This window comes from Peromyscus californicus, unplaced genomic scaffold, assembly GCF_007827085.1.
Source record: "Peromyscus californicus insignis strain IS unplaced genomic scaffold, ASM782708v3 Scaffold_8__1_contigs__length_139910024, whole genome shotgun sequence".
In the NCBI taxonomy this organism is placed as follows: Eukaryota; Metazoa; Chordata; class Mammalia; order Rodentia; family Cricetidae; genus Peromyscus; species Peromyscus californicus.
Genome location: NW_026294606.1, coordinates 51,868,286 through 51,889,193, shown reverse-complemented (window position 1 = coordinate 51,889,193; position 20,908 = coordinate 51,868,286). Strand labels below are relative to the sequence as shown.

Here is a 20,908-nt window from a genome sequence, read left to right as displayed (position 1 = left end):
TCCTCTGCAGATGATTTGCCAAAGAAGCGGCCTGCCCAGATCTACAAACCTTCCAACCCAGACACACTGGCTTACCTTGACTTTAGTGTGTCCACAACCGGGATGCTAGCTGGTGTAAAGGTGAGAAGAGGGGTCTGCCTAATGTGCAGACCACTGGTGGACAACAGACAAGCCATGTACTGATCATTCACTAATGTTATATATGATTGCTCCTGTAATGTATGGAGAGAGATGTGAAATGATTTTCATACAAGCTATGACATATGTGACCTTTCAGTACCTGATAGCTAATTTCCAAATAATCTGGGGAAAGCTGGGGGCATGACTTATTCATACAGCCCTTACCCAGCATGTTCATTGCTCTGGATTCAATCTTCAGTACTGAAAAAAGAAAAAAAAAATCAAAAACCTAACAATTTTTTCGTATTGTCACCATCTTAACTGCATACTAGAATACTATATACAATCTTCTTGCTTGCTGATTCTCTACTCTTCTTACTCTGTTCTGCATTTTTGTACTGCATTCTCTTACTTATGAAACTTGAACATAATCATAACCTGAAGATTGCTGCTTGATGAAGCTACAGTGAGAACCTTTTGGCTATCAAAGGGTAGAACTACTGATGTCACCTAGAATCAGCATCCTCACAGTTCAGATGTCAGGGTCCTGCGTCTCAGGGTCTAAAGCCTTTTCCTCTCCATCTTTGCCTCTGAATCAGAATGGGACAGTTTGAGCCAATTACCTGTTACTTAGTTCTCAAACTTGATCTCTTCAGTGGAATTAGAGAATGCACATCAAATTTTCTAGAGTATTAAATAATTTTTAAAAAAAACTTCCTAAAAGAAATGTTCTGAAACCAAGATGAGTTAATTACTGTTATCCTTAAGTGAGCTTTGAGTTTCTTCCTGTCAGAGCCAAAAATAGAAACCCATACTTTCTATTATTCTCATAGAGCATGGAAGTAGGAACTATAATACTAAATTTTAATTTAATAAAGATACATCTCCATGAAACAGTAGTGTGATCTATATGTATTACTTTCTGGTGACTCAGTTTAATGTGTGCACCATAGAAAAACTCAAAGAAATGGGTAACTAGACATTCTTTCAAACTCCTACAAACTCCTAAAATGTTTTTCCAATTTTTGATGATCTATTTGATGAATATGTGAAGCAAAAGAACACTTACTTAACATCAGCAAAGCAAAATGGCACTGAGAGACAAATCTGCTTAGGACATGCCGTGTATTAGATCATAGTACAACCAAAATAAGTAGTACATAGGTTTGAGGCTGTCTCACATCTGATACACATGTATTCAGAGATCGACCTTTGGGGTTTCTCAGAGTCCTTTTCCTTTGGAAAAAATACTTCTTTATTCAAGTCTGAGGTTATCTAGTAAAAATCAGGAATTCACACTTCATTCCAGAACACACTCCTAAGTCAGGGCCCAAACTGGAATTTGCTGAGAGATGGAGGGTTTTATAGGGTTTATTTTATTTTATTTTGTTTTGTTTTCTTTGGGTTTTTTTTTTTCTTTCCATGTTGTTGTTTTTCTTAACCGGTTTGTCCTCCTGTCACTATGTTAAAACTACTCTCAAAACCTAGGGGACTTCACAGCTCCCAGCCAGGGAGATGTGAGCACGCTTCTCTCTGCTGTCTTTATATTGATCATGTTTGGCAAAATGCTGGCAGACCTTACAGTTACCCCCCTATGTCTGAACTTTCCACTACATGATAAACTCTCGAGAGTAGGCTTATCCTCATTATTTTTTTATAGAGAGAATCTCTTTGTACCTGAGGCTGGTATAGAATTCACTGTATGCCTTCAAACTTGCAGCAATCCCCTTGCCTAGGGTTCCCAAGAGCTGAATAATAGTGTACCACATCTGATTCCTGCTTTTGCTTTTGTTTTGTTTGTTTGTTTTTTAATCTCTAGCACTGAATACAGTGCCTTATAGAGTGACAAAGCAAGAACTGAGCATGGCAGCATTTACCCAATAAACAGAAGGTCTGTTTTCTGGTTCTGCATGGTGCTCTTCCCAGTGTACCTGGGCAGTAAAGGTTGCTTTGACCACTTACCTTGAGTGCATGGTAGGAGAATTTACTGTGATTCAAAGAGTGACAGGACCTTAGAGGAATATGGTATAACTATAGCTTTGTTTCCCCATTAAAGAGATACTATGGATCTAAAAGTGTGTGTGTGTGTGTGTGTGTGTGTGTGTGTGTGTGTGTGTGTGTGTGTGTGTGTATGTGTGTGTGTGTGTGTGTGTGGGTGTGTGTATGTGTGTATGTGTGTGTGTACATGTACATATACACATACACATACATATATATCCATATATATTTTACATTCTAGAGTAACTTTTTCCATTATTGGAGTGAATTCAGCCAAGTAGATCCATAATACAGCCTTTCCCTGGGCAAAACTTCTGACAGTGAACTGATACTTGACAATAATAGGAATCCTCACCCTTCTTTCTTTTATATCTTCTGCTGAAGTGTTGAATGAATGGATTGGGTTTCCTTGCCTTTGTTCTTTACTGGTTCTTTTTATAAATTAGCACTGCAGTGGCATGCTGCTTTACATTTAACTTGTGATATATTTTTAAGCCATCATATCTGATATAGCTTTCTTTGTTTCCTTGACTTCTCAGAAGTCAGCTTGGTTCTCACAAAAACAGTGATCTTGTTAGATACACTCTGTGGTGTTTCAGAATCTGTCACTTTGCTTATTGTACAGTATCTATTCTGAGGTGGGAAGAGAGGAAAGGATTACAAGGAAAGAACTTTACTGTCTTTCATGCTATGCAGAGACAGGGTTTGACTGCCATTTCATTGTGGAATGTTCATATATAGGAAGGACCTGAGGGTTAGCAAGAAGGTTAAGACTTTACTTCCAAAACTCACATGATTTTCAGCACATTTTTTCACTTCTGAGCCACTATTATCTAAACATAAGCATGGAATTCCATGCTTGTGAAGTATAGGCACCTGTGTATCTTGAACAGGTGTTGTAAAGGTTCCTGACCCTCAGGAAATAATAAGGCCCAATCTCCACTGCAGAGGTGGCCGTGAAGCTTCATACCTTTTTCATCTACCTGTAGGCAGTTATGTGAACACAAGAATCCCTATTTGTATAATCTACTTTTCACATCCAAAGCATTCTTTTTTCCATTGCTGGAGTTACAAGGAAGGTCAAGAAGTTTTGATTGTGGTTTATTTGTTCAAAATGGAAGCTTTCTGAGTGTAGTGACTCATGCATGTAATCCACAAAACTTAGAAGGTTGAGGTAGAAGGATTGCCACAAATTAAAAGCCAGTTTAGGCTTTGAAGTGAGTTCCAGGCCACCTTGGATGACACATGTGAGACCATGCTTACTATCTACCACTTACCTACCGGCTCTCAAAGAAAGAAGGAAAGTAGGAAGATTAATGAGAACATCAGCATCCACCTTTCCAGAACAATGTGACCCAAACTTGCCATAGTTGTGTCTGTCCCTAAAAGTATCTTTGCGGCAATTAATGTGAATTACCATGAATTTAACACAGGCATATTGTCCCACAGATGTCACTGGGTGCTAGGTGTCCAGTCACTTACTTTTTGTACTACTTTCTGTCTTTCAGATGTCTCATGCAGCCACCAGTGCCTTTTGCCGTTCTATTAAGCTGCAGTGTGAGCTTTACCCTTCTAGAGAAGTGGCCATCTGCTTGGACCCTTACTGTGGGCTTGGGTTTGTCCTCTGGTGTCTCTGCAGGTGAGATTCTTCCTTAACGTCTTTAAATTGATTGTTTTTGTTTTTCAAAGAAAAGAAACCTTATACCTTTCTTTCTGGATCTTTGACTATGAAGCTGAATGTAGAAACCCTGACCCTGTGCTTTTCACTGAGGCCCCATCTCAGGACCAAAGTGTAGTAATGGTGGCACTTTTACTTTCTACAGTAATTGGATGACATTTTAAGGAAACATCCAATGGGTAGACTGTGCTTGCTTAAGGTGTAGGGTGATGTGCACTGCAGACTATTGTTTTCTTATCATCAGAAGACTTATCAGATTTGAGTCTGAAGCTCTTAACCCTGGAGTCATGCCTTCTGGGGGTTATCAAAATTCTCACCTCCTCTGGTCTTTTCCCTAATTTTACTCAGTGGTAACCTTGGGCTGTGGGGAGGTACAGAAGTGAGGCTATGAAGCCTGAGCTGACCTCTCTGGTCACTGGACTCTGTCCTGCCACCAGCTTGGCTCTTAGAAAATGTTTAGCAAATACTTACAGAATGAATGAATGATAGGATAGAATACACAAATGGCTCTTTCCTGGCTCTTTTTTCCCCTGAATATACATATATCTTTTCTGTAGACATTTTTGAAATACAAAATAAATACAGAGGTAAGTATGATGTCACACACCTCTAAGTCCAGCACTTTAGGAGGTAAAGAAGGAAGGACCAGGAGTTCAGCTCCAGCCTTGGGTACATTGTAGGAGGAGGATCAGGAGCTCAGACCAGGTTTAGCATCGTAGCATGTTTGAAACCTGCCTAGAGATAAGAAAGCCTTTCTCAGAAAACAAAACTGAAGAATGTAGCTGTTAACAGTATCACTTAATCAGTGGTGGCCTTAGTAAGTATCCAGGATAAGCAAGATGGCGTAAAGTCTTCCAGGGTGTATTTTCTAATGTAGCATACTTTCTAACTAGTATTTTCTCGTCCATCTAAGTGTATACTAAAGTAGGTACCAGTATTCCTGACCCAGCTTTTATGACTATCTACAGTTTCTCAGTTTTCTTTCCTGTTTTTTTCCTATGTGTGTTGGTTTTTGTTGTTGTTTTTGTTTGCTGTGTATTATTTGTTTTGTGTTATTGTTGTGAGTTGTGTTTTAATACAAATATAAAATTTTATCCATGACATTTATATGTATAAATTTCATAAATGTACATTAATACTGTTGTATAATTAGGTAGTATTATGTGTAATTTCTCATTTTTTTCTTATTAGTCCATGGTGGTTCTTTTCTTATGAATTTGAACATTCATGGATAATTACTTTTAGTGTATTCATATTATTTAATTCTAATTTAATATTTAATTATTCTATTGAAGCCTAGATGTATATGTTTTGAACGCACATTGTATTTAGATAATTCAGTTTTTTGAGAAAGCAAATAGAATTGAAACAATGACATGCTTAATAGTTTTCTATGTGCCTCAATACAGATAAAATTGCATTGAGTTTTTTTAGCCCTCGGGAGAGAGCTCAGAATATCCCATTCTATGAACTGGGCCCATGTGCCTGAAGCCATCTATGCCAGCTGAGCAAGGACTAGGGTCTGTTTTGTTCTGAATATTACCTCTGACTATATTCATTTAACAAAGGACTTGTCAACATATAGTCAGTAATGGAAGACTTTTTGGTTCTGCAGGCCTACTAGGCCTCATCCCCATAACATCCTCAAAGAAGGGCTTGTTCCAAGGGAATATATTCTGGCTCAGCTGGTAAAATATTATAGAAGACATGAGTTCGGTCCCAACAACCCAAATAAAAAAAGCTAGATATGGTGGTATACACTAATTATCCCAGTACTAAGGACTGAGGAGGTAGAAGACAGGTGGTTTCTTGGGGTTCAGTGGTCAGCCACCCTAGCCTCCTTGGCAAGTTCTAGGCTAATGAGAGAGCCTGTCTCAAAAACAAAAACAATCCCAAGATGAATGGTACTTAAGGAACAATAGCTGAGGCTGTCTCCTTGCTTCCATACACATAAGTGCACATAAAAAGCTATGATGTTTTGCTGATTGCCTATGATCTGAAACAATAAAGGCAATGTGTAAATGTAAACAAAAACGAGATCTGTAAACTTCTATTTTTCAGAAACCTGTGCACACAGATCACAAAGGGCTTGCTTTAAAAAAGATCAATGTGGAGTCTTAGATGCACAATCAGTAATCAGACTTATAAAGAACGAGAAGCTTCCGTTCCTCATGCAAGCCAGCATCTAGGACTAGGGACTGTCTAAAGAGGAACTTGTATGTAAAAACTTTTTAAGTGGTTGTGTAAGTACGCAGGCAGTACAGGGAGGGTGTCAGCATTAGCGAGCAGGACATGGGTATGAAATCTGAGGCAGGGGGAGGAGAGTATTCACATGGTGAGGTGACTGGTGTCAGCTTTGAGAGTGAATTGATAGGAGGAAGTATAGAGGGCTTGGCCTCAGTGGAGAAGATTGCTTCTTGTAAGGGGAATAAAAATAAATATAAATGTTTAAAGTGATGAAGCTGAATTCTGGCTATAGGTACAGAAAGTACAGTTAACTCTGGTATTACATTCAGTTTTGTATGTTAGTGTGATTTTGTGTTTTCTAACATACATCAGTAGATTTAGAAATGTGGGTATAGGAGGCTCAGTGGGTAAGAGTGTTTGCTCTACAAGCATGGGAACCTGAATTTGAGTCTCCAGCACCTACATAAAAAGCTTGGCATGGGTATGTGTGTCTGTAACCCTGGCATAGTGGGTGGAAAGAAATGAATTCCACAGCTTCACCAGCTATTCTGCCTAGGTAAAATGGTTAGCTTCCATCCAGTTCAGTGAGAGAGCCTTTCTCAAAGCAGTAAGGTAGAGAGTGGTAGAGGAAGACATCCATTACCTTGCTCTAAATTTGGCATGAGTATGCACATACACACACCTGAACATTCCCGTCTGGGGGCTATATGTTCACATGCATGCACACACACACAAATACAAATATTAATGTCCTCTGTTTATGAATGAATAGATCTTATGCATTCCTCAGCTGTCTTTGAAAGGACCTGGGAACAGCTATATCCCAGTAGCAGTTAGCACAGCTTTTAACCCCCATTTCACCTTATAAACATCTTATAGGAATAAAATGCACTTAAACCTCTCTCAAGAAATAGCTTACTTCTAAGCTGGACTGAGTATGTGCAAAATGACCCTGAAATATCATCTAGGAAACAAGGGAATGACCAGAGATTTGTGAGGTCATGTGAAAGTGAGAGACATTTTGAACAGGTTTCCTTGGGAGAACTGGGGAAATTGTGCATCAAAATAACATTTGCAGCAGATTATAATATTTTAAGTCAAATGGGAAACTATCCAACTGTTGAGATTTAATTAGGTGAGCAAATTGAAAAGTTGGTGAATAAGAATTTATAAAATAGTTTCCCATAAAACAGGTATTCATTGCAAAGGGCAAAAGAGAAGTTTCACAGTGGAAAATCCTAAGGGAAGGAATCAGAGGGACTGTCTTCAGCAGCAGTAGGTGAAGTCCTGGTCCACATTATGTGCTGAACAAGGAAAGCAGCTACCTTCTTGCCAAAGCTGATGGACATGACCCAATCCTGTAGAAACATCAGGCACCTAGGCTGAGGAACACAAGTGCCTGTCATCTTTGATACAAATTATGGTGTCTTGACAGTAAATGAACCTTTAAGAGAGGACAGTGTAAGTGATGGGGGAGTCTGAACCAGATCCTTCACTGCAAAACTTGTAATCAGGACAGCTGATGAAGCTGAATAGGCTATGAGCATACATGGAGAAATGTATCTGTTTTCAGATTTTGACAGCTTCATTGGTTTATGGAGGAAATTATTCTTGGTTGCTGGAAACCCTCCCACATTTCCTCCCCCAATGATAATATTTGTGGTTGATAAAGCATGAGGTTGGTAACTCAATATCAAATAAAGGAAAAAAGTTATATTGACTATATTTGACACCTGTCCATGACCTTGTAGCTCTTTGAAAGTTAAGAAAAATATAAATACAAGTGGAATATCTATCTATATATAGATAGATAGAAATATTTATCCTAAAGCAACTTTCAGTCATGGAATTGAAGATTCTATTGAAATTCATTGATAAAATGGAATTGTTTTAAAATATTTTCTAAGGTTATGAATATTGTTTCAAAGTGTTTCAGAGACAGATGCTAGAGATGAAGCTCAGTGGAAGAGTCAGCATATTGCAAAGCCTTCAGATCCCTTATTGTACCTACTCAAAAAAGTATATCAGATGCTCATATTTATGAGTTAGAATGTTTAATGAAAATATCAATTTTTACCAAAATGGGTCTGTTGACTGAGTATAATCTCCACCAACCTTTAGCAGCCTTTATTGTAGAAATAGACAAAGCTGATCCTGGAACCAAGACCCAGGACTCATAGTAGCCAACATGATCTTGTAATAGAATATACAAAATGTGAGATGTGATCAAAGTACAATGGTGCATATGTATGAAAATGTCATAATTAAGACAATTATTTTGCATGCAAGCTAAAAATAAAAAGGTAGCATACCATGCCTTTTTTCCTGTTTTGTTTTCTTTTGAGTCAGAGTTTCTCTGTATAACAATCTTGGCTGTTCTAGAGCTCGCTCTGTAGACCAGGCTGGCCTTGAACTCACAGAGATCCTCCTGCCTCTGCCTCTTGAGTGCTAGGATTAAAGGTGTAAGACACCACCGCCTGGCATCATACCATACTTCTTCATTTTACAACTTAGAGCAAAACTGATAATCAAGAAAATTAGACACTGGCCTAGAGATCAATGTATTGGTGAGTGGATGGATGGGTGGGTGGGTGGATAAATATAGACAAAATAGAAACAGATAGAGAGATACTAATGCGAAAGATTTGAGTATCCAGAAATAAGCTCTTACATTTATTTTTATTTTTTAATTTATAATTATCTGCTAATTTTATCTTTTTTGTTTGTTTTATTTATTTTTCTTTATTAAGAAATTTTCTACTCACTCCTCATGCTATCCACAGACCTCCCCTCCTCCCTCCTCCCACCCCCTAACCTTCTTTCCCAAGCCACCCCGCATCCCCATATCCCCACATCCCCCAAATCGAGATCTCCCATGGGGAGTCAGCAGAGCCCAGCACACTGAGCCTAGGCAGGTCCAAGCCCCTTCTCACTGCACCTAGGCTGTGCAAGGCTCTTGCATTTATAATTAACTGGGTTTAAACCTGAGCACCAAAGAATTCAGCAGGAAGACAGACTCTCTAATAAGTAATACTGAGAAAATTGGCCTTTCATATGGAAATTGGTTGATTTTTTTTTTAATCCTTATATGACAGACTTAAATTAACTCAAGTGGATCTTAAATATTTTGTTTGGTTAATTTTTGTTTTGCTTTAGCCCAGACTAGTCTCAAATTCATAGTCATCTTCCTGCCTCAACCACCCAAGTATTGGGATTGCAGGCATGTACAGATATGGATCATAAATATTCATGTAAGAGCAAAAAGTGTAAACATTTTAGAGTAAAACATAAGATTAAATCACCATAGTATGGAGTAAGGCAAGAAACTATTAAATATTATGCCAAATGCATAATATACGAATATTAATAAATTAGACTTCAACAAGCTTAAAGCTTTTACATATCAAAAGACACAGTTGTGAAGTTTTTGCATTGTAAAAAGCCAAACTGCAGTCTGGGAAGCATATTTGTAAACTATCTCATGTAGAACTTTAAGCAGCTCTAATAAATCTCAAAAATTTAAAACAAACATTTAAATATGGACATGATCCTTCATAGGTACTATACCAAAAGAATGCATGTATAAAGACCAGATGTCTAGTGTTAACTAGGAAAATGCAAGTTAAAACTGCAGTGACATATATTTATACACACTAAAACATGTATAAGCCAAAGGCAAGGGTGGAGCACAGAGCTCTGCAGGACTCAAATGTTTTTCTGACTTAAGAGATACATTATAAAGTGACAGTAACTACTAGTGTGGGAAAACTGCAATTCTCATATATTGCTGATGGGAATGTAAGCCAGGGGAATCACAATTTATCACTATGTAAGTGTTGAACATAAATGTACCCTGTGATGGAGCAGCTCCATTCTTCGGCATCTACCAGGAGATGGGAAAGTTGGCACATCCTCAGGAAGGCTTGATGTCACCATTCACAAGAGGCTTAGTCAAAACCCAGACACCCTTCTGCCCGTGGGTGAGTGAACCATGGTGTACATGGCCTTCAGAAGCATGCTAGATTAAGGAATGCCCAAATCAAGAGTCCATATGCAACATGATTAAATTGTATGAAATCATAGAAATACCATATTTATAGCCATAAAATAGTTGGGCAGACAAGGTTTAGAGGCAAAGTTGGCTACAAATGGACATGAGGATGACTTTAGAGTAATGCGAATTGTGAATGTCCCAAAGTAGCACTGTGGTAACAACTGTATGACTGACCCAAGTTACTGAGAATCATTTCATTCCATGTTTAATTAACAGGGATAAGTTTTTTGTTAGGCAAAGCATACCCAAATTAAGCTGGTTGATTGGTTGGTTGTTTTATTTTTTTTTTTAATGTTTTCATATGATGTATTCTGATCACACTTCTCTCCTGCCCCCAAACCTCCCAGGTCCTCCTTACCTCCTTACTCACCCAACTCTATACCCTCTGTCTCTTTCAAAAACAAAAAACAAAAACAAAAAAACCACAAAACACACATTTAAACAAAAAAACAACAGAAAACCAGAAACCAAAATATATAAGCAGAAGACCAGTAAGATAAATAAATAAATAAATGAATGAATGAATAAATAAATAAATGCCCAAACACAACAAAATGAGACAAAAGGTCAAAAAAACTGCCATTGAGTTCATTTTGTGTTGGTTAACTACTTACTCTTAGGCACAGGGCCTACCCTGAAATGTGATTAATATACCCAGTGAGACTCCATTGAAGGAAACTCATTTCTCCTTTGCCATCAGGTATCAATTGTAGATACCTTCTTGGTTGAGAGTGTTTGTTTATTTTTAAGGCAGTCCTGCTATCCATCATGCCAGGCTCAAAATTTAGGAGATCTTTGTCCCCTCAGTGCTGACATTATAGGCTGTGCCACCACACCTGGCTGCAGCTTTCCCAAGAAGAAAGCTTGCCTACAGAGTGTAGCCCATGTGTCTCTTCATCACAGACCTGCTAATTAAGGAGGCTCAGCCTAGGAGTATCCTGGGATATTATGTTGCTGTATTGTTGAGAGCCAAAGATGGTGCCGTTGGCACCTGTTTGTATGTGGGTTGTCCAGTTAGTAATCTGAAGTCACTTAATTAAATAGTATAAAGAAAAATGTCTTTTCCATCATTTGAAGCTTAGTTCTAACCTAGAATAGATCAAATTCCAGGAAATCTTACAAAATACTTTGTTCTGTATAGGTAACCTGCTCTTACATAGGCTGGTCTTGGCCATATGAGTGTTTATTTGTAATCAGTACCCAGAAAAATCAGCATGTGTAAAAATTGTTGGATCAGAATTTTCTGGATGATTTGATAAGGGCAAATCCAAAATTCATGAGTCAGGGTAGAGGAATCACTGTAGGGCAATGGTTGCCAGTATTCCACAACAGCACTGTGGTGACAGTTGTACAACATTGCAATTACTAAATGTCATTTTATTCTGTGGTGCAAACCTGCTTTGCTATGTACATGTTTTTGTGCATTTTTATTTGAATTCTGTCAATGCCTGTGTGTGTGTGTGTGTGTGTGGCGGGGGGATGTACAGAGAGAGAGAGAGAGAGAGAGAGAGAGAGAGAGAGAGAGAGAGAGAGAGAGAGAGAGTTGGCTATATGGATTTTTTTTTCTTACTTGATTTCTCTGGGATGCTAAAGAGGTCAGTGAATCTATGTATAATTTTCATTAATGTGCTTGAAATTAGATGGCCCTAAATTCACATTCTGGGCCCAAGGTTTTTGTGTGCTAAAACTCAAACCAAACAGTTCATTAATCCTGGTGTACAATGTTGAGAAATTGAGTTGTAGGTTATTTGTATTTAATGTTCTTCAATTTGGATTTACTTATGCTAGCATTTTCCAAATTTAAAGTGGGGAATATAGATATGGTAGATTGTCAGAATTAAGAGGAAAATCATTATAAGATTATATACCTCAATTTTTATTCCCTAAGACATTGGGCTCAAATGTCATTAAGCTTGTTTGGTGGTACTGAAAAGTCCTTAGTGTGAACAAGTAGCTGTTTAAATCTCAGCTTCAATAAAAAGCCTCTAAGAACATCTAATTAAAGTAGCATTGTTAACCTTGTATCATGAATGGGCTAAATATTCAGCATTTGATATTAACAGAAAACACCATGTTCCTATGCTTCTCAGGATAGAAAGACACAAAGTACTTCCTGGTGGGTAATTATGATTTGGGGGATATATAATGTGTAAGCTTATTAGAGCTTAGGCTTTTGCTGGTGTATGATCCTGTGTTTGGCCTTGAGGTAATTCTTTTAATATATATACAACCAAGGTAAATTTTCCATTTATTCTGATTGCTGCTCAGTGCTAACATGAGGCTTCTAATTGGAGACAACACAGTAGCTAATGAGTAGGGAGGGCTCTAATTCCAACTCACACCTAGAGTCTGTAAACTCATCCTAGAGTGCCAAGAAGTACAATTGGAAAATGGGGCCTCCTGGTAGCAAATGAAATCTTAAGTTCCAGTAAAGTCAGTCCAGTTGGTAATGCTCTGCTTCCCTGAGCAACTTGAGAAAGGCTGCACATTTCTAGGAAAAAGGCTAGGATGATATTTTTAATTTACATGGAACTGGATGAGAAGAGGTATAGGTTAATCCCTTAAATGCATTGTCAGAGCTAAGAAGACATCTGCTTTACTGTCAGATCCAAAGTATGTTTCTTAAAAGGGTAATTGAAGAATAATATGGATATGCTTTGAAAGAAAACAAATGATTTGTTGGAAGGTTGATGGAACTAGTGGGAAAAGTGAGTATAAAAAGCTTTGATTCTGGATAGAAGAACATTTTGGTGTAAGTTTGCTCTCAAGAACTAAGCTAACCACATTTCATTGAATAGAAAATAGTTGTTAGGATAGTATATAAATCTGCTATACTTTATAGGTATACTTATGTAATGTTATTTGAATTCTGTCAAATAGGCTTAATGTAAAGTTATCTTTAGAGATGAGTATGATGGCTCACACCTGTAACCTAATACTTGTCATGCTCTAACAGGAAGGTTACCATTAAGTTCAAGCCTAAACTACAAAGTAAAACCTTGTCTTAATAAAACAAAACAAAACAAAATGATCCTTAATAAATAACTTCCCAATGTCAAATCAGTAAAGGTATATCCTTCTATTGGATATTAGAATTATTTACATGAGGGGGCTGGAGAGATGGCTCAGAGGTTAAGAGCACTGGCTGCTCTTCCAGAGGTCCTGAGTTCAATTCCCAGCCACCACATGGTGGCTCACAACCATCTGTAATGAGATCTGGTGCCCTCTTCTGGCTTGCAGGCATACATGCATGCAGAACACTGTATACATAATAAATAAATCTTTTAAAAAAAAAAGGATTATTTACGTGAGATTTTACTGATTATGACATATTGACTATAACCATTTGCACATTTCCACAGGGAAAGCAAATCAAAATCACAGTGAAGTATCTATCAATTTATACTACAGTAGCTGTACTGAAGCAGAGAATACCAAGTGCTGGCAAAGGATGCAGAGAGACTGGGATATTGTGCATTCTAGTAAGAATGCAAAATTAACACAGTCAGTATAGAACATAGTGTCAGCATTTTCCAAAAAGTTAATTACGGGATTACCCTTGAAGTTCGGCGATTATATTCCTGAATATATGGTCAAAAGAATTAAGAAGTATCCAAACAGATGTTGGTATAATGGTGCTCCATACAGCTTTACTCACAGTAGCTAAAAGGTGGATCCCAGCAAAATATCTATCAGTGGAGAATGTGTAAACACCTTGTGATGTGTACACCAAGTTAAATAGTATCCAGATGTAACATGGAAGGAAACTCAGACACACATGGCTAGGTGGGCAACCTTAAAATCATTATTCTAAGTGAAATAAGCCATACTGAAGAGGACATATTTGCATAATTCCACTTACAGGGAGCATCTGGGATTGGCTAGTTCACACACAGAAATAGAGGGCAAGACAAAAGGGAGGTGTTGAAATATTATTTATAAGGGTACAGAGTTTCTCTTTGAGTGGAGAAAGGGCTTGGAAATAGATAGGAGTGATGTTTGCACATCCTTGTGAGTATAACAAAAGCTGCTGATATGTATACTTAGAACTGGTTAAAATGGAAAGTTGGGGGCTGGCTGGAGTGATGGCTCATTGGTTAAGTACTGACTGCTCTTCAAGAATACCCAGGTTCGATTACTAGCACCCACATAATAGCTCACAATTGTCTGTAACTCCAGTTCCAGGAGATCTGACACCTTCTGACCTTCAAGGACACTGGGTACACACGTGATATACAAACATACATGCAGGCAAGCACTCATATGTATAAAATAATAAAATGAATTTTTAAAATGGTAAAGTTAATGTCATATGTATTTTTTGCCTTGACAACATTTTTAAAAATCAAGCCAAAAATAATTTACTTAAGGGTGTCAGTGCATGATGAAGAGGAATATGCTCAAAGTACATTATACACTCATTTAGAAATGGTCTTATGTAACCCAGTATAATAAGAATTTTAATTTTTAAAGTTTTTCTTTATTTTTTGTTTATGAGTATTTGCCTCTATACATGTCTCTGCGTGACATTTATGCCTGGTACCCATGGAAACATGAAGATCCCCTAGAACTAAAATTACAGACAATAGTGGTAAACTACCACATAGGTGCTAGGAATTTCACCTGGGTCCTTTGGAAGAGCAACCATTGTTCCTAAATGTGAGCCATTTCTCCAGCCCCATGATAAGATTTTTTTTTTTAAAAGCTTAAGACATTTTATTCTTGAGACATGTTACAATGAAAGACAGTACAATTCTATAATCTCAGCTACATGGGAGGCTGAGGCAGGAAGACCACAATTAAAGGCCTGCCAAGGCTACAGAATAAAGTCAAAGTCAATAGCCTAGGGAACTTAGTGATGCTGTCTCAAAATATAAATAAATACATAAATAAATTCATTTATTTTACATATTGACCATAGTTTCCCCTCCTTCATCTCCTCCCATTCCCTCCCCGCCCCTCCCCCGCCTCCCATCTACCCTCCCACCCACTTCTCCATGGCCGTTCAGAAAGGGGCAGGCCTCCCAAGGGAGTCAACAACACATGGCACATCATGTTAGGTAGGACCAAGCTCCTCCCCCTGCATCAAGGCTGAGCAAGGCAACCCAGCATTGGGAATAGGTTTCCAAAAGCCAGCTCAAGGTCCTGATCCCATTGCTAGGAGCCCCACAAACAGACCAAGCTACACAATTATCACCTGCATGCCATGGACCTAGGTATGTCCCATGCAGCCTCCCTAGCTGTTGGTCTAGAGTCCATGAGCTCCCACCAGCTCAGGTCAGCTGCCTTTGTGGGCTTCCTTATCATGACCTTGACCCCAACCCTGGCTTGTACAATCCCTCTTCCATCTCTTCAACAGGACTCTGGGAGCTCGGCCCAGGGCTTAACTGTGGGTCTCTGCATCTGCTTCCATCAGTTACTGAATGAAAGTTCTCTGATGACAATTAGGGTAGTCACCAATCTGATTACAGTAGATGGCCAGTTCAGGCACCCTCTCCACTACTGTTAGGAGTCTTAGCTGGGATCATCTTTGTGGATTCCTGGGGTTTTCTCTGGCACTAGGTTTCTCCCTAACCACAAATTGCCACCCCCATCAAGACACCTCTTTCATTACTCTCCCACTCCATCCCACCCCCAACCCACCCAACCTAATCCCCCATGTTCCCACCCACCCCCCAGTTTACCCAGAAGATCTATTCTATTTCCCTTTCCCAGGGAAATCGATGTGTCCTGTTTTGGGCCCTTCTTATTACCTAGCCTCTCTGGAGCTGTGGGTTGTATTCTGATTATCCTTTGCTTTACATCTAGTACCCACTAATGAGTGAGTACATACCATGTTTGCCTTTCTGGGCCTGGGTTACCTCACTCAGAATGATTTTTTTTCTAGTTCCATCCATTTGCCTTCATATTTCTTGGTGTCCATGTTTTTTTACAGCTGAGTAATAATCCATTGTGTAAATGCACATGATAAGAATTTTTAAAAAGAGAAAAAGAAATAGCCAGTTTAAATTAAAACATAATGATAATTTAAAGTCTGATTTTCCTTCTTTGTATGTACCTGATCTCCTCATTCTCTAATTAGTAACTTCATTGAAAAGGCCATAGGAAAGATCATGTTTGCTATATTTCCATTTGACAAAAATAAGTGAAATTTGAAATGGAAAAAAAAGAGAGAGGATAATGTGTCCTTTTGTCGTGCTCCCTTTACGGTGCTTCTCTATGTAAAGGGTCCTGTTCGAAATGAGTTTGTGGGCTCATTGAGTTTACTTATATTTCTTGAGGCAGCTAGGCCCTCTTGCTTTTGGCTTTGAAATTTTTAAAATGAGATTGGCCACATTAAAGAAGAAATACCTTGTGCTGGGAAAATTACACACACACATGCACACACAAACACAGAGAGATTTTTTTGATACAACATAACTGATGTGGGTTTCATCTATGAATTTCTATATACCTAAAATATCTCTTTAAATCTCAGAATACTTATCTTGGATCCTTTATTACTGTCAATATTATTAATAAATCAAGTATTATTAATTCACAGTGATAAGCAAACATTAAGAATGGCAGTTTGAACAAATACTTTAATCTTTAAATCTACACCAATTACCTAATCAATTGATGGTGAATTAAAATATGTAATCTGTCATTTTCATAAGTATATTCTCAAGTACAAAGATAAAAAGTAAGAATTACTGTACATGTCCTTCTGTGTGGTGGGTTGGACATATTAGAGTGCAGGTTGAAACTGGGAAGATCAGGTGTCTGATTTCTTTTGATTGTCCTAACTTTCTTCCTATGTGGTTTTCTTAATCTTTACATGTGACTTTTCTATTACATTTATCTTACATATGATGAAAATTTCTTGCTTAAAGTGGTCCTGTTTCTCAAGGGTGAATGTTACTTTCTCTTTCTCATCTACCCTGGGTACCAGCCTTGATGGCCTGTTTTGTCTTTACAGTGTGTACTCCGGGCATCAGTCCATATTGATTCCACCCTCTGAACTGGAGACCAACCCTGCCTTGTGGCTTCTTGCTGTGAGTCAGTACAAAGTCCGGGATACCTTCTGTTCCTATTCAGTGATGGAGCTTTGCACCAAGGGATTGGGCTCACAAACTGAGTCCCTCAAGGTAAGCAACCCTGCAAGGGCCTCAATGCTCACTAGCACTCAGGCCACTCTGGTCTTGAGAAAAGACACTCATACACTGGGTTAAGTCAGCTCAAAGAGCTGAATCTGATCTGCTTGCAGATTGATTTTGGGGAAAATGAGGTTTTAGCTTTTCCACACAAATAGCTTTCCACTGCCACAGATAATAATAATAAGCAGGACTGTAGTTTGTCCTAAATTCCTCCATCAGTGTTCAAGACATGCTAAATTTTTCTCTGTTCCTATCTGATACTAATATTCAAGTAGAAAGTTGTAAGTTTACACATCCATCTTTAGCTTGTTGAAAGGCCTTTATTTGAAGGTCTGTGCTATAACAGAATTCATTTTGCAACTAAGTGAACAGTGTTTTGGTTTTAATTTTTTTTTTTGATTTACACTAAGTGAGACTAGTGTTTCCCTCCATTTAAATTGAGGACATTTAATAGACATACTTTCATGTTAAGTTGAATAATCATTAGTAAGAGGGGAAAAAAAATACTAAGATCTGTCTTGATAGTATTCCAATCTGCTGTTCTCTGTCTGTATGTGCAGAGTGTGTGTGTGTGTGTGTGTGTGTGTGTGTGTGTGTGTGTGTGTGTGTGTCTACAGTTGTGCAGGTTATTTATGTTTGTGTGTGTACACATATAGTATGAAGTACCCAGGGTCCAGGGGCTCAGCTAAGTGCGGCGTGGGATCTGAAGGAAAAAATCTACATACACTATATTCTTATGTCTGTTAACTTTATTCCTCAAAGACAAAATTCTGTCAATTCAGCAATAGCCCCACCAGGCATTCACAACAGGAACAACTCTAGACATACCAAGCTCTATATCCGTCTACTTTATTTCTCTAGGATGAAATCCTGTCTCCATAACTGCAGTTCCGTCCAGCTCCCTAGCTCATAGTCCTGCTAACGACTAATGTCTATGCTTTCAGCCTCATCTTCGTCCTCTGTACCCTCTTTCTCTAGTACCCTCTTTCTCCGTCTCTGCTACTCTCTACTCCTGGCACTCAGAAAACTCTGCTTGAGATCTGCTTACCCTTTATGGAACCTCTGTTGTCTTCTCTCTCCATGCTGTTCTGTCCTTGACTACAGAAAATGCCTGCCTTTTCTTTCCCTGGGCACGTGGTTCCCTGCCTCCTCAGGAATGTTGTTTTTACCTCTCACCTTAATATGTAAAAGCATCTTTTGTTCTCAGTAAAAATGCTCTGGAGAACCACTAGACCTCTTCAAGGCCAGGGGATGGTCTGAGCTTCATTAGCACAGGAAACAAAGCTAGGTGTCTCCTGCCAGCTTGTCTCCTAAACTCAACAGGGCAGTTAGTAACTTAGTAGATTCAGCAGGTCTGGGAGCTGAACTGTTTACCAATAGGTCTGGGCACACAAGGATTTCATAGCAGAAGACAGCTGAAATATTAAAGGCTGGGTAACACCAAATATTCATAATAAATGGCTTTGCCTTTTGACAGACCCTTGGCCCATCAAAGTTCAGCTTTAATATACAGCTGAATCTCTATAATATATTCTTGCGGCCCGCAAGAATATTGTGAAGCCGAACATAGTACATTTATCTCCTCTGAATTTTTTTCCTATTCAGCCCAGTGCAATAAAACAAAATATGCAACTAAGATGTTTTGAAATTACATATTTGTATAAGAAAGAATTACAGATCATAATTATCTCTTAGATATATCCATATTGTATTACAAAGTAGTCTGGTGCATTTTCACTAGCTTTTCCTGTTGGCATATACATAATAATAACTATCATAATTGAGTGATAACCAAGCACTTTACATTTCAGTTGATACTTGCCACAGCTCTGTGAAGCAGGATACATTACTGTCTTCCTTTTAAAAATGAGAAACTTAAATTCAGAGGAATTAAGCAACTTTTCTACCCACATTCCTACATTTGAAGAATTATAGAGACAAATTTTGAATTGCTAGTTAGAGTTGCTGTTGTGGCACAGCCTCTTGAACATTTACAAAATTATTAGTATCATCCATAGTTTAGTTGTTCCCATGCAACTCTATGCATGCAGTTATGGTTATACACCAGTTTTTAATGTCAAAGTGATCTTGAAGTCTGGAAGTGTAGCCTACTGGTGAAGCACATAAAACCCTTGTTATCTCTGCTGGGGAATGCTTGAGGGACTAGTTTGGCTAATTCCTGTGTCAACAGCTTTGCTTTCACTCAAGCCAGCATTACTCTCATTGTGCACCACTGCCTTCAGTTGAGGCCCCTCTGTGACTGATCTCATCTCCCTCAGCCTAGCCTGAGGCATGCTGGCTTTAGCCATCCAGTGTTTATGTTCAGTTCATTGAATTCTTTCTCCTGTACTTTTCATTATACAGTTCAGCTGTCTATATTAGTTGTAGAACCTGAGAAATGATTAATGATGTGTTTACTATATAGAAATGGAAATGCACTTGATAATGAAAGTTGGTCGATGACTTTTCAAGTCTCCAGCCCTGGTGGTACAGGGCTTTAATCCCAGCACTCAGGAGGCAGAGGCAGGCAGATCTCTGTGAGTTTGAGGCCAGCCTGGTCTCCAGAGTGAGTTCCAGGACAGCCAGGACTACACAGTGAAACCCTGTCTCAACAAACCAATAAACAAACAAATAAATAAATATTCAAAAAAAGGATATAAATGGAGAACTGTCATTAGGAAATTGCCTAAGCACTTTAGTTTTGCCTTTCTGTTTAAACATATTTTTAAATGTGTTTGTATTTTAAATATTTATAAACTTTTTAAAATATATTTAAACATATTTCCCATCCCTTATGTGAGTTCTTTTTTTAAAAATGTGTGTGTGTGTATGTATGTATGTATGTATGTATGTGTGTGTGTGTGTATGCACGTGCACTGTGTAAACATGCTACATGTTTCCTGGTACCTGTGGAGGCCATAAAGGAGTATTAGTCCCTAGGAGCTGGAGTTTCTGAAAGCTGTGAACCCTGAGATGTAGGTGATGGAACTGAACTGGGGTCCTCTAGAAGAGCAGCAAGCACTCTTAACCACTGAGCCATCTTTCTAGTCCTATTGTATGTCTATTCTTGTTAGGTCATTCCCAAAAGAATGCACATTAATGCTTGCTCTTCCTCAATGAGAGTGCTTGCCTCAACCATTTCCTTAAGATTCTTGCTATTGCTCCAAGCATATTTTCAATAGCATCTTGACTAATTTTTAAAGTCTATATGTTTTTGTCCTGTGTTTTGATTGTTTGTTTGTCTGTTCAACTGGTTGGTTGGTTGGTTGGTTGGTTTGGTTTTATTGCACTAATCTCCTAGAGTGGCTTACAGAATGCTGGGTACAGATGGAACTAGATTGAAGAACAACGTTGGATTTTCATCATTCCTGTAGCATTGTGAGTGAAAGGATGTCTAGGTTACACAGCTACACAAGTTGAAGGCTTATTTAGTGTCCCTGTCTTATTTCCAGGCACGAGGACTGGACTTGTCCCGGGTAAGAACGTGTGTGGTTGTGGCAGAAGAGCGTCCCCGAATTGCCCTCACACAGTCTTTCTCAAAGCTCTTTAAGGACTTGGGCCTCCACCCACGGGCTGTTAGCACTTCCTTTGGCTGTAGAGTGAACCTGGCAATTTGCTTACAGGTAAGTTTCATTGAAACCAGTGAGTGCTGTGTCAGAAGAGTGAACCTCAATGATAGGTGTGCAGTGCAGACCTGTTGAGTGAATTTTCCCTGGCAGATGCTTACCTATG

The 20,908-nt window shown here is 38.6% G+C and overlaps 1 protein-coding gene across 6 annotated transcripts in view; it reads left to right on the top strand.

The window, feature by feature from the left end:
• The window catches only part of Dip2c (disco interacting protein 2 homolog C), a 438,929-nt gene that overhangs the window by 386,963 nt on the left and 31,058 nt on the right, over positions 1 to 20,908 (top strand). For all 6 annotated transcript variants that reach the window (XM_052729332.1, XM_052729331.1, XM_052729329.1 and 3 more), the window contains 4 exons: positions 11 to 120; positions 3,627 to 3,757; positions 16,999 to 17,167; positions 20,629 to 20,799. In XM_052729332.1, the coding sequence (XP_052585292.1) occupies positions 11 to 120; positions 3,627 to 3,757; positions 16,999 to 17,167; positions 20,629 to 20,799 (581 nt within the window). The remainder of the gene's footprint in view (positions 1 to 10; positions 121 to 3,626; positions 3,758 to 16,998; positions 17,168 to 20,628; positions 20,800 to 20,908) is intronic.